Source organism: Rhea pennata, chromosome 3 (assembly GCF_028389875.1).
Source record: "Rhea pennata isolate bPtePen1 chromosome 3, bPtePen1.pri, whole genome shotgun sequence".
NCBI lineage: Eukaryota > Metazoa > Chordata > Aves > Rheiformes > Rheidae > Rhea > Rhea pennata.
In genome coordinates this window covers 78,545,182-78,559,205 of record NC_084665.1, presented here as the reverse complement: position 1 = coordinate 78,559,205, position 14,024 = coordinate 78,545,182, and the positions used below count along the sequence as shown (strand labels likewise).

Below are 14,024 nucleotides of genomic sequence, written 5' to 3'. Positions count from 1 at the left end.
ACTATAGGAACACTTTAAATGACATGTGACTAACCTGAGGTATGAACATAATTAAAACACAAATCAGTGCACTTGATAAAAGGAACGGAATGAGTGTGTTTCTCCTTCCCAGTTTGTCCATCCCAATGCAAGCAATGACATAGGAAGGTAACTCCACAGCACCTGTCAGTATGAAATTAATTTGGTTTTAACCCGTGACGACATACTCTTTTAATAACTCTGACTTCCTCTTTGTCAGGATTCAGTTAATCTAGGAATTAGACTGATTTTAAATGCAGTACATATGTGAAATCTGGAGATAACCGATGTGTTGGGCTTGTTCATTTCCTCACAAAAATGGCAACAGTAAGTAAAAATCATGGCCTAAAATGTGGTAGTGGCAGGTGAAGAAGGGACGAATGAGCCAGGTTTTACAGCATAAAGACGCTCCTGTTCAATTTGTGGTGGAAGTGAAGCACAGAAATGGTTGGAAAAATACAGAAGCAGCGAGGCCTTGGCCCTGCTCTCCCGAGGCTGACATCTGTGCAGAAAGCACTCCATTCGCCATTCTTTTGTTTCAGGTCTTTCCGCCCCAACAGCTTAAGAGGGCTCACTGGACATAGATTGCTGGTGTTCGTGCTGACACCTTGCTCAAGATTTGCCAACTTATACCTGGACTGCAGAGCTGAAGCCATCGACCTCCTCCAAGTGCAGACATTGCACCCCAATGTAAAAGGCAAAAAAATGGTTTTTCAAGGTCTAGTTTCCTCTGACTCAGCTCCACAAATGCCAAGACTGGGGCTTCATTTTTCTCTCTTCCCCATCAAAAAGAGGGCAGGTGCTTACAATATCCCCCTGTCACCAACATATTCTCTTTCTAATGTCTCTTTCAGAGAAAAACTTCTGCAGCTATAAAGAAACTAGAGTTTGGCTAGAACTGTTTACAAATCCTGTTTAAACATGATTTGCCCCTGGACAAATTATACAGAGTCTAAGCCAGTTTGGACATGTTTAAACCAGCTTGCTCATGAAGAATGTGACTATGTCCAATGCAAAATCAAGGAAGAGCATAAGATACAACCCCAAACAAATAGGCTGCATTCCTTTACTAAGCACCTATAGTATGTCAATACACTTACAACATAAGGAAACAGTCTTTTGGCTTTGTATTGGTATAAACAGGCTGCAGTTATTCAGGGTACGTTAGAGTCTCCTGAAGCATTTTTGAAATAGGTAGATACAGTGATTTATGTATGTGCTCGTGTCATACCAATGTAGTTATCCGGGCAATACTAGTATCCAATCTTCAACACAACAGTCAGTCTACCAATGCGCTATAATATGTGACAAAACAAACTGAATTAACGAAAGTCCCAGTCTTTCAATGTGCTTATGTACATGGACAGTCACATTCACTTTACTGAGAGTACTCAGATGCATAAAGCAAAGTGCATGATTTAATTCTTTGCTGGCTCAGAGCTGCATGCCTGATCTAGATTCCTCTGAAGTCAATAGAGTATTTCCACTGATCTTAATAAGCTTTGGATCAGGCCTTGAATGCATGAGTGGCCTTTATAAACAACTTACATACCAGAGGAAGATTATAGTCAGGCAGACAAAATTAAAAGAATACTGCAATTGAACTAAAAAAATAGTTCTGAAAAAAATAAAATTACTCTTGCTTCTAAAAATAGAATGAATCTGTTGTCAGTACAGACTGACTTAGTATTATCAGGACTGTAAGTAATTATAGGAATAATCTTTACTGCCTTTTTCCCAGTTTCTGCATTTAATGGAGCTGTGGGAATTTGTGTTGCTGGTCCAGTTCCCTTGTTGTTTGCGTGGATCTGCTATACGCTTATGGGGAGAAGAGGGAAAAAGAGATTATGGTTTTATAACCACAAAGTCAGATAGAGAAGAATTTTGTACCTCAAAAAATTTGAAATTCTTTTTTTTCCCCCATCAACAGTGAGATCTGAAGGGAACGATATCCCTCCAGTGTTAGTTAACAACACAAACATTTTTGAGCAAGATTCAGAATAGAAGGAATAAAGTCAGGAAATTATCTGTCATCTCTAGACACTTCTAAATTATATGTTCTACTTCTGTCATAAGCAGAATAAAGCACAAAAATATTTACCTATGAGAAACAGATTTAAATACTCATTGCCTCCTAGATTGACCGAACTCAAGGAGAATACGTAGTATCCTAAACTCCCAGTGAACCAGACCAGCCAGACTGTAATGGTCCTTCTTGCAATGTGCCAATTACAAAACAGATCTAGGATGTTGTGCTTCTTCGTTGAAGATACGTCATTATCACCTTTTCTGCCACTGACTAGATCGTCTTGTTGGACTGAGCAGAGTTCAGCAATTTTACAAGGAGTGCTTACTTTGTTCCATCTTGCCATTATATTAATTACTTTTTGTGCATCTTCGTATCTTTCCTCTGACAAGAGCCAAAAAGGTGTTTCTGGGAGCATCCAGCAGCACAAGACAAAGGGAAGAGTTGTTATGGAGAGAAACATCTGATAGACCCACCAGGTCCGAACCAAAAATCCCACGAGTGCCACAACCATAACTCCCATAGCAAAAAAAGCATGGACATGCATGGAAGCCCAGGTTCGAGCTTTAGTGCCAACAAATTCAGTCACATAAACAAAAGCCACAACCAGATAGCCACTTGAAACCTGTGGGGGGAAGAGAGAGAGAAAAATAAGTGTGAGGTTCGTGCCTACTCTCTTTGCGCAACAGCGGTAAAACCAAACAGCTAACAGTGTTCCAGATCTGTGTACACTTAACATGCAGGGCACTGGCATGTCACACTCTGACAGGAAAAAAGCAATCCCGAAAACAAATCAACTGGAGAAAAAGCTCACTCAAACCTTTAGAATACCAGGGAGCGGTATTCAAAACTGTGGTGGGATTTTGGATGTCTCTCTTTAGTGAGGGAGGGGAGCCGGCAAGAGAAACCTAAAAAAATTTGAGCCTAATTTGCTAATGTCACTAAGCCCCTCACCTCTGAAGATCAGGTCCATTAATGGCATCACAAATTGGACACGTACAAAAGCAAGGTACACTAAAATAACAGCCACTTCTGAAAATCTTGACCTGGGCTTTAAGTAGACTATTAGTAACCTGCCTGTCAGGGAAATAAAAATTTACTGCAAATTAGCTTTCATACTCTGGTAAATTATCTCATTAATTCATTTTCTGACAATGTTGGAAGAGAATCACATTTATAGATTATAGGAAAATTGTTACAGGTTTTCATATGTTATCTAGCCAAACTAACAGAATGTAATTACCAGTGTAGTCTTCATTAAAGCATTTCTTCATCAAACATATATTTCAACTTCTCTAGTAACACTCTAAACTCTTGGCATCTCAGAACATAAATACAATTAGAAAATCTAGATTAGAAAATATTCCAGTGAATTATTTTGATTAGTCAATTTTCTGGTTACAAATGCTGCATATAATAAACTCTGATGCTGAATCCACTGAATCTGCTAGGAAAGCTGCCACCGATCTCAGTGGCATGGGGTTAGGGCCTTGGACCTCCGCCTTGCAAATCAGTCCCAGCAGGCAGTGAAAACCAACAGCATCTGTCCAGTCAGAGCTTTTTTGCTTTTATAAACTACCATAGCCTCTAGCATCAACAGCCAAGGGACTCATTAGATGGACTCCTGTTGATCTCACTGAAATGCCTGTGCAGTTTTCCCCCATAGGAAATCCTCATGGACTCTACTCAGGCAAAGGGAGGTCCAGATCCAAGGTCCTCTCTTGACTAATGCACTGCCAGCAGGAATAAAATAAATGATGTGATTATTCTCAAATTTCTTAACTACTTTAGGTAACATACTATTTTCCTTGTGATAGCTTTCTAATTTCTCAATGCATTATATAATGAAAGACTATAAATATTCAAACTTTGGATGTAAAATTGTAATTTAAATTTGGTCACTAAGTATATACACAATGTACGTAAGTAGACACACACACACACACACACCGTACATACCCTGTACACACACGTATTGGAATACTCTCAAGTATAGTACAAACATCTAGATGTTAAACACATCTACCTAGATACTTAGTATTTCAGATGTAGTTTAAAAGACCAAAGAGATGCATGGAAGAGAATCGCATCTCTCCTCCATCACTGAAAATGGTAGAGATAAAATCATACTTATAGATTTGTTATTTTCAGAAAAATATAGTCCACTTCTAACAAGGAGATATGCAATGCTAGCTGCAATGCAGAAATCAGAGTTTGCTGTTTCACACTTGGTATTTAATTACCAGTCCAGCAGAGGTTGGGATGGAGGAAGTACCAAACATTGCTTCATACAGATGCTTTCTATTAATTCAAAGAGGAAAAGTGTTGTTGGTCCAAGAATATTCAGACTCTCCCTGCTCTGCTGAAATAAGTGCAACAGAGGGGCTTTAGAATAATGAAGTAGGGGAGGAAACAGGGAAAAGGGGAAGTTTTCCTGAGGAGGGGTAGGAAACGACACATAAAAAGAGGCAGGATGAACACCCCTTCTTACCATAGCAAGGAAAAAGCGCACAACCACAAAACTGTAGTAGTCAAATGTGAACGCCACTGCAATGCCAAATACAAACTGACCAGCACTTGTGAACCATATAACTCGCCGTCTTCCCATTCTGCAAATCATAGCAATAATAAAGTTATGAATAAGCATAAACATCCTACTAACAAACAACTGCAACTCCTGAGAGCTCATCTAGAAGTAAGTCTGAGGACACTCTACTTAGTGCTCTGACTCACCACAGAAATCCTAGTTACTCTCCTTTATTTTGTTTACCACGTGAGAAAGAAAACTATTAAATTTTCAGTAAATCCAACTAAACTCCAGGAAAATAAAACACTTACGGAAGAAATTTCCACTCCAGAATTTTTGGTTGGAAGGAAAGTGCAGAAATGGGCATTATATATGGTCATTTCCAGTTTCAAGTTTAACTTCCACATAACTAATTTGTTAATTTATTCTGAGGACTATAGGTAAGACTCACTTTTTCAGACATTTTATATTAAGTAATGTCTACTTAGTAAATTCTAACACAAGTTAGCTGTGACAACACATGTTATCTCCTGACAACAGTAAAAAACAATTTGGATAGTAAAGAAAGGCCTCTGTAATGTATCTTTGTCCAATTACTTGAAGTTAAATTCTCTAATCAATGACAGTTACACAGCATGCATGTACAGACATAGACATCCAGTAAGCTAGCAGCAAAAAAAAAAAAAAAAAAAGTCAAACACTAGTTTCCTATCAAAAACATACTTTGTAATTTTCAGTATAAAAGAAGGGCATTTGGTAAAAAGGAATCTCTATCTCCTTCCCTCAGAGAGAAAAGCATGTACAGCAAGCAGAGCTAGCTGTACCTAAACAAATGAGCCCATGCTATCAACAAGCTCAACTGAGGAGAAAGCCTAGAAATCTGCAATAGATATACAATACTCTATTGACAGATTCATTATATTCTATTTTGTCTACAAATGTTCTGTAATACCAAATATGTTGACTCATTTTTATTCCCTGATAGTATAGTCTTGGATTCTTATTACTGTGAACCACTTTTCACCAATGTTTGGGTGGAGAGTGTGGAGACTTCAGGGGCAGGGGGTTGTTTGTCTGTTTTTCTCTGTAGGTACTTAGTACTACATTAAAACAGCCCTGGAAAGTGAGGCTGTAAATAGGAGGTGTCGTCCAAACAAGGACACTGCATAGCTCTTTCCACTGCCCTCCCCCTTTCCTCTGACTCTGAGCTAGAAGATCTGTGTGGAAGGAGTCATCATGCACATTTGGTCGCTAACTCCTGCCAGGATTGCCAGAAGTGATCCCAGTGGGTCCTAGCTGTTGGGCCTCTTCTGTGGAAAATCTGTTAACTGGCAATGGGAGGAACCCACAAACTTATTTCCCACGAGCCAGGATCTGTCAGAAAATAATAACTTTCAGCTGTAAAATCTACAGTTGCAAATCCGCAATTCAGAATGTGGGTATTATCTTAACTGGTTGTCCATGGCTTGAATTAATGAAAATGAGAACAATGTGATCATAACCTCATAAGGCATGTCCAAATATTAATTAATAAAGCTATGACTGATTTAAAGAGACACAGAACAAATGTTGGCATTAAATTCTGGTTTTGTATTAAATACAGTTTTACAAAGCCTTGGCGCAGGAGAAAGGATTGCTTCCATCTGTTCTAAAATCCTCCAAAAAATTATCTTTACTCCTGCATTCGCATGTTACAACTGCAACACTGTAGCATTGTGCTGACCAAGGAAAACCAGAAAACAACATAACTGGCCTACTTCTGCTCATACTCTTAGCTGTGGAGCAGGATTTCATCCTCCACGTAACAGAGCTGTTAGTCTATAAGCTCCTTTATAGAAAGACATAAACAAAGTTAAAGTGGTTTTTAAATGAAAATAAAGGTACATATGCTTCCTCGAACAAAGCCAAATACAACACAGCTTAGGAATTTGAACCTAATAAGGATAATTCATTGTGTCATCTGACAAAACACCCAGGGAGGAGGCACTGGAAGGGAGCAAGCTGACAGAGATCCTTGGCACAGCAAGCAGGGCACTGGTCTAATCGAGTCCCCTCATCCTCAGACAGACTTTTGTACATGCTGGTAAATAAGTGAAATTACAGCAAAGCTTCCTGACAACCATTTTTCTTCCTACCTGGATTAATCTACCAGAGCCTAACATTAAGCTAGCCATTCAGGGAAGAACTACAGCTGGATTGCAACACTGATAAGGAAAGGTAATATATAGTGTTTACTTTAAGAACATAGGGCTTGATCAAACTCTCAAAGCTTTTGCATCACTCCTACATAGTTGTATTCATGACAGAGATTAGGAAATTTGTAATTCAAAAATGTATGATTTTTAACTTTACATTATCCCTTTAACTATTTATTATAATCAGAAATAAACATCTATATTTCCATGAAGAATTTCTCCTACTCATGGAAAATAAGGCAAAAAAAAACTATTGCCAGCTTTTACTATTGCTATTACTACTTACCACTACTATTCTTGTGAGGAAAAAGAATAATCTTGGGGCAAAATACAAGATGCACAGGGCAATTTGAGGACTGAAGGCTTAGAACAACAGCTGATATAAATTAGGCAACAAATTCTAAAAGCAAATTATTTGCAAAGATGTTGTAAAATTAGTACTTGCTACAGGAAAAAAGAAACTGAGTTAAACACATCTGTGAATAAAACTACATCAGCAACTCCTGAATTTATGTGTAATAAATTAAACAACAGAACCAATAGATACACACAGAGTTACTGAGGTCTGAAGCTACAATTTTCAGAGGATGGCATTTTACCTGTCAGCAATATCACCAAAAATCACTGCTCCAATCAAGACTCCAAGCATGAATGTAGGCTGGATTAATTTTGCAAGCCATTCTCGGTCACAGACCAAATCCCACTCTGTAACAATAGTGCTCTTCCATTTTGTGTGATCATAGAGAAATCCATCAGAACAAGAGAATTCAGACTTGTTGCCTTTGTATTCATAGGTGAGATCCGAACTGACTTCTCGTTTGGACCTGCTGCATTGATTAAGTTCCCAAGTTTCTCCATCTTCCAGCTGGACCACAATGTAATTTTCTGTTGATGTCAATAGTGTCCAGATATCCTCTATGCTTGATCCAGAGGAGTTGTAGGAGAGAACAGTACTCACATTTCCAGGGATATTGCATACAAAGTTAGGGGTAACAGCCATGAACACAGAAGCTAAATAGTGGATACCGCATGACATAGCTTGAAAGACAGATGCAAAATAGACGAATGCTTGGAATCTGTAAAGAAAGACAAAAACATGTTTACTGAAGAAAAGTTCCCTATACATAAAAGACAAAACTATTAACATAATTCATTTCCTAGGACTGCGTCAGTCATTTTGGCAAAGTTGTATATGGAGACAATATTAAGTGTCTAGAGATTTGTTACACAGCATTGCTTCAAAATTAGCCCTGCAGGAGACCAAAGATGAGAAAAGATCCACAAGGAAAATCATCTGTCCCCAGGAAACATCAAGAGTCTCTTTGTCAAAAAACAAACTCATGCTTTTTAGTCATACTGAACACAGATAAAACCATTTAAAAAGAAACAATTCTAAACTTAAGCACTTAATTTGTAGTAAAAAAAAATGCCCCTCCAGTTCTGTGTTGTGTATCCCTTCAAAATAAGGCTTTAGATTACTGGAATGGTTAGGAAAAAAAATAAATAAATAAAACAAAATGTTACAACTTTGGGTTCTGAGGCATAGGGATAAGTACATCAAACAAAACAAAACAAAACAAATTATCTCCTTTTCATCTAGTTGTATCCATCTACCTGTATTCTACCTAATTTCCATCTGTCTTTATTGCTTCCAAAATATGACGACAGAATACATATAGACACAGGTAGCTGAAGATAGAATCTGAAGAATGTAAAATGCTCTGTACCAAAATGTAGCTGTAAACTAGGTTGGTTTTGGCTTGAACAAGACATGCATTTATACATTAAAGATTTTATCATAAAATAAACCTGCTAAATGAATGTTTTATGCAGAACTTGGATTTTCGCATTTTAACAGCTTTTCAAATATGCTTGAGATCATTTGTTTATAAAATGCCTATGTATTCAGAAGAAGCTGACCTATTCCTCAACATATAGGCCTGCATTTATGTCAAAATACTCGCAGTGAACTCTAGTGTCAGTGAGTGCAACTTCTAGGACAGTTTCTGCTAATCTAAACAAAAGGAGCCTTTTATTCAATTAAATGCTAAAATTATTGACAGAATCAGTACAGTTCTCACTCAGATAAACTAACTTTGGTTTCACCTTCATTTTTATTTGCTAGAAGCCAATCAGTTGCACTAATCTGAAGATGTACCTAATCCAACCTTGAATTCCCATAGTAAAGGTTATGATTAACTTGTTGCAACAGTACCTAGTCTAGGACTTCTAAAGTAACTATCATCACAATAGCTAATGAATTTCTGAACTATCCATAACCAGAGTATATGAATACAATTTGCTGGGTGCATTGCTTTAATGTCCAATTAACCTTTTCAATTAAACAGTCCTCTTGTATAACTTAATTCTGCTCACCACTGTCATTCTCTGCTGGCTTTTACCTTGTGATCCTTGATTCCTTCCTGGTAAATGTACACCCATTTGCCTATCCTGTATTTTGATTGAAATTATTGCCGTTTAGATGCAATGCTTTTTGTCCCTCTTTCTCTTGGGAACAGCTCTATTGATTTTTCCATGGCTAAAGCCATGGTGCCAACCAGTGGCAGCTCAAAAGTTGGCTCCACTTCCCTCTTGAAGACTTGCTTCATAGGGTGCTCCTCACAAAGGCACTGTGCTGCTTTTCACAATAAACCTCGGGAGAGAGATAGTCAAGGGAAACTGCACATAGCAAAGGCATCCCATAAGCCTATCTATCTATTCCCTGCCAAGAGGACTGAGTAGCTTAACTGCAAACCAAAGCAAGGTTTGGTTTGGTTTACCCTGTTCTAAAAGGCTTTTGGACTATCTTGGACCAGAAAGAAGCGAAGTTTATTCTGAGTCACCTTCATCTCTCTATTAATACAGGCAAATATGGTCAGCAACATTTTCTAGTTCCTCTTTCACAGCATTATTTTAACTGTAACTGTTCCCATCAAAAGAGAGCAACTCACTTTACAAATAGCAGAAAAGAGCAAATTCTTCAACTTGGGCTCTTGCTACAGCATACAGAATGATGGAATCAGGACTAGAAGACCCCTAGGAAATTAGCAAATAAAACCCCCAGAAGCTATGCAGTTGCATCTTCTACTAGCTATGAAAAAGTGGCATATCTGGAACTAGGATCCCCAGTATTTACAGTATCTGTCATTATACATCAGGAAATCCCAATGTCAGAAAGCTCAGTTGGTATTTCCCCAGACATGGAGGGAAGAATGAAGTAACTTAAATCTCCCACACATTCATCTTGAGTTTGCTAATTAGCTCTCCTACTACAACAGATAATCATCTCTCTTCTGTCCAGTGAAAGTCAGCAAGAAAAGGACACTTACGCCCTTTCCTGTTGAAGAGGCTTGAAAGAAGATAACAACTTGTAAGGCTACTGGCTGAGAAAATGGCATGAACCAACACACAATGATATTTTTGTAAAACTTAAATCCCTAGAGCATCACCAGGGCTATAATTTAGAACATTTGTAGCTAATCTCCGAACTAGCTTCTCCCTTGAGAGTTTTATCTTATCTCTTCTGAACACTTCTTACAGTTGTGCTTCAATAACCATTTTTGACAGACTGCTCTACTGTCAAATATTTCTATTGGAAAGTTTCTCATTATATCTAATCTCAACGTCCTCTTTTTCAGTGTAAGGCTATTAGCAGCTTATAAAACATCCTTGTGCAACCTTGAATAAATCTTCCTTGTCTTTTATCATTTCTTTATAGAGAATTATCAGTTATCCCCCTCTAGTTACTTTCTAAAACTATATAAATTATACTCCCTTACCCTTTTCCTCATTTTTCCTTTGTCCCCTATGGAACAGCTTCCACCTCTATAAAAAGCAATAAAAGATTTATTTTTTAAAAATATCTGTGTCATACTGTATCCCATCCATCTTTTAAAGGTTTAACTTAGAACTAGATATATTCTTATAAAAATGTTGTTCCCTTTGCAATATCATGAAAATCTTACTCATCTCCAACAAAGAAAACTGTTCCATAGTTTCATTATTTTCCTTACTTAATTTGTAGCAGCTATTCTAAGCACACACAAAATGTGGTATAAGATGACAGATATATGGTATTAGATATAATTTATGCTGCTTATTGTTTAAGAACAGGAAAAGGTGTGTTTTTGTAACAGAATAGTGATGTTGTTGCAGAATCCTGATGGATGGATTGCACTGCAGTTTTAACCTCTAACTGCTAAATAAAAAAAGCCAAGAAGTAGGCATGGGAAGCAGGGAGAGGGGAGAATAAGGCCTGATGTGACACTATAGAAGTGTTTGGCAGCGGTAGTGGCTGAAGGCATCCCACAGCCCTGCCACCACACTAATGTGCTGCTCCTCTGCTTGTTAAAACTATCACTGTGGTTTCTAGGACAATTCACAATGGACTAGCTAAATCTATATATTTGTGTATATATATGTTAAAAAAATTGAAAGCCTTCCTTTGCTGTGAAGGCAAAAATCATTGTTGACTACAGCGCAGTGTTATGACAGTGCTGGATGGAGGAGACCAGCCTTACAAGCTGTTGAGTAGCTGTGGTGGGTAGGAAGAGCTTTTCTTCTACAAGGACCTAGTGAATAGAGGTCAGGAAATTTACAGCTTGTATAGTTACGAAAAAGGAGTTAATTAGGCAGTCAGTGACAACATACAGAAAGCATGAGAAGTATGTAGGGAGGATGATATGTGGGATGGGAGAATATTAAAGATGCATTGGGCTTTCCTTGCCAGAACAGCTGAAGAGTAAGCAAAGACAGAGAAAAACAGAGCTTATGGCAGACACAGGTCTGCTAGAATAGAATTTGGGGAAGCAGAGGGTGCTGAGCAAGGAGGAAAGGAAAGCTGCTGCCTTTCTCTTTTGCTACCTTGCTAGTCTGGGATCCCTCTCTTTGGACAGCCAGGTACATGAGTTAAAATTCAAGCCCTCTTGGTGTGGCCACATCACTATTCTTCCCCAGTCTTAAAACTCTTTCATGCAGGTATGGGGCTGCTGCTCACCCCATGCTCACCCCACCACTGAGCAGTCTCTCCTCTTTGTGAGAGGACCTGTGGCAGGGGACAGAGGAGGCTGGAGACCCCTGCTCAGGATCCTGGAGCGCTCACAGCAGCAGGCAATAAAAGGGAGAGCCGTATCACCTCCCGGGCACTAACACACCTCAGCGCAGCTCCACGGCAGCGGTAGCCACAGCAGAATGCAGGTAGGTTGCATACTATACTGACCCTGAGGCACAGGTTAAAGTCTATGTTGTCCTTGCAATGCATTGTAAATGATTAACTTTTTTCTCTAATTCCTAGTTTAGGAACACCAGACTGACAAGAAACTCCTCTGTTACTGACTTCAAATCTCTCTACTGTAAACAACCATGTAAAACAATCCCTTTAGTAACATCATCATCCCTGAAATAAGAGATAACTGCTACTCATGCCTCAAAACGTAAAGAAAATAACATTGCAATAGGGACAAATACTGCGGAAAATCACCAAGAAAAAGGCAAGACTTCTGTAATCAAAGCCTGCCATTTATTTTCCTATTATCACAAAAAAGACAATTTTTAGAGTGTATATATTATATGCTAGAATACAAAGAATACTAGTGATCTTCATATACATACATCAGATTAGGTGAGATAGATACATATATGTATATATAAAATATTGCTGCAACCAATAATTTTCAAAAACATGTTTTACAGATATTCTTCTTATTCCAAAATATACTTTTTGCAATTTGTAAGATCTATGGACGTTATCCCTGTCCTAGAAGATATGATAATCTCTGATTCCTCACGGTGTTTTTCCATCTCTTTGGTGACTTGCCACGGGAAATAATTATTTGGCAGGCACATTTTGTCACTCTTGCCAGGAGTGTCAAATATAGAAATGAAGAAGACTTTGTAGGTTACTGCTCCAGTATAAGAAAGCTTAATGAATGCCAAAAGTCAAATGAGCATCAAACTGCCTACATGAAAGCCTGAGCAAGACACAGCATGAAAATAGTCTAGTCTTTCTTACAATATTTCTGTGAAACTTCTCAACTATTCTTTTTCAATTTACAGTGAAAAAGACTTCAACATTTTCTGACTCTTTGTGCTCCCCGTTTTATTATCTCATTTGTGAGAAAAGTAAATGTTATTTTCATGATTTCAACACCTAAAAAGAAGAAATATTTCTGCATGAAGGTAATGAACCAGATGTCAAAACACTGTCACTGTGGCTGGAGCTTCATGATACAGCACACTCCGTGGCACTGGCACTGTAAAGGATTTCCTCCCTCCTTCTTTCATGCTCTTTATTCATCCCTGAGATACAGTGCACTCTACCCTCAGTTGCAGTGGAATATTTTGTGTGGACTGGCTGTGAATTGTATCTGGGAAACTCACTTAACTTGAAAAAAAGCTGTCAAAAGAGATGATGATTGAAAAAATCAAGCCAGACCAGTTGTTAGATCCAATTAACATTGCATCCATGCAAACAAGCTGGGCCAGCCTATTTAAGAGGTAGTTGATTTGAGAGGCAAAAATATCTGAACTGGACCTTATGCTACATATACATTGGAGAATGAGGCCTCAGCCTTCAGGCACTTTTACCATTGAAAGTTATTGCAGTGTATAGCTGGAACAAAATTTGTTAGCCACTAGTTTCATGTTAACTATGACATTTGTGACAGTGTTTGTTTCCTTGTCTGTTCCTTCAAATAGGGAAAAAATAGGGGTAAATCTACCCCTTAAAAACTAATTCCTTAAAAACTAATAGAAAACTTAAAAAAAAAAAAAAAATCAGTGCATCACAGAGTAACAAGGCTGTTCTGTGATTAGCTAAAGATTTGTACTATTCCACAGGTTTTACAAGAACTATTTTTACCGTTTGTCTTTTCAACCACCTTGTTAGCAAATTGCTCACTCTCAGTCAGAAAACAAAGCCTGTTTTTGTTGTGCAGAGTACACTCAACAGGATGGTTTCAGTGGAAAGAAAATCTCCAGATATTTACTACTTCTGAAAGAATTTGTGTTCAGTAACCATTTTACCTCTGTACTCCATTTTTATTTTTTAATGTGAGAAAAAAGACTTAACATTCTTTCCACTTTAAACCAACAAGCTATGAATAGTGCACTTACACATTTATTTTTGAGAGGAAGGCAGCTGAATGAGCTGAATGAGTATATTTGCTACGGTACAGCAATGTTGGTTTGGAAGCAACCTTAAATATACAACAGACGTGGCCTTGTTTGACTTACAGTGTCAAAAAGAGTAAAACTTCCT

The 14,024-nt window shown here is 38.0% G+C and overlaps 1 protein-coding gene across 1 annotated transcript in view; it reads right to left on the bottom strand.

Annotated features, from left to right (window-relative positions):
- The window catches only part of SLC22A16 (solute carrier family 22 member 16), a 35,307-nt gene that overhangs the window by 6,483 nt on the left and 14,800 nt on the right, over positions 1 to 14,024 (bottom strand). The window contains exons 2-5 of the mRNA XM_062573073.1: positions 7,366 to 7,842; positions 4,536 to 4,653; positions 2,120 to 2,669; positions 35 to 162 (exon numbers count right to left, since the gene is read on the bottom strand). Of these exons, the coding sequence (XP_062429057.1) occupies positions 35 to 162; positions 2,120 to 2,669; positions 4,536 to 4,653; positions 7,366 to 7,842 (1,273 nt within the window). The remainder of the gene's footprint in view (positions 1 to 34; positions 163 to 2,119; positions 2,670 to 4,535; positions 4,654 to 7,365; positions 7,843 to 14,024) is intronic.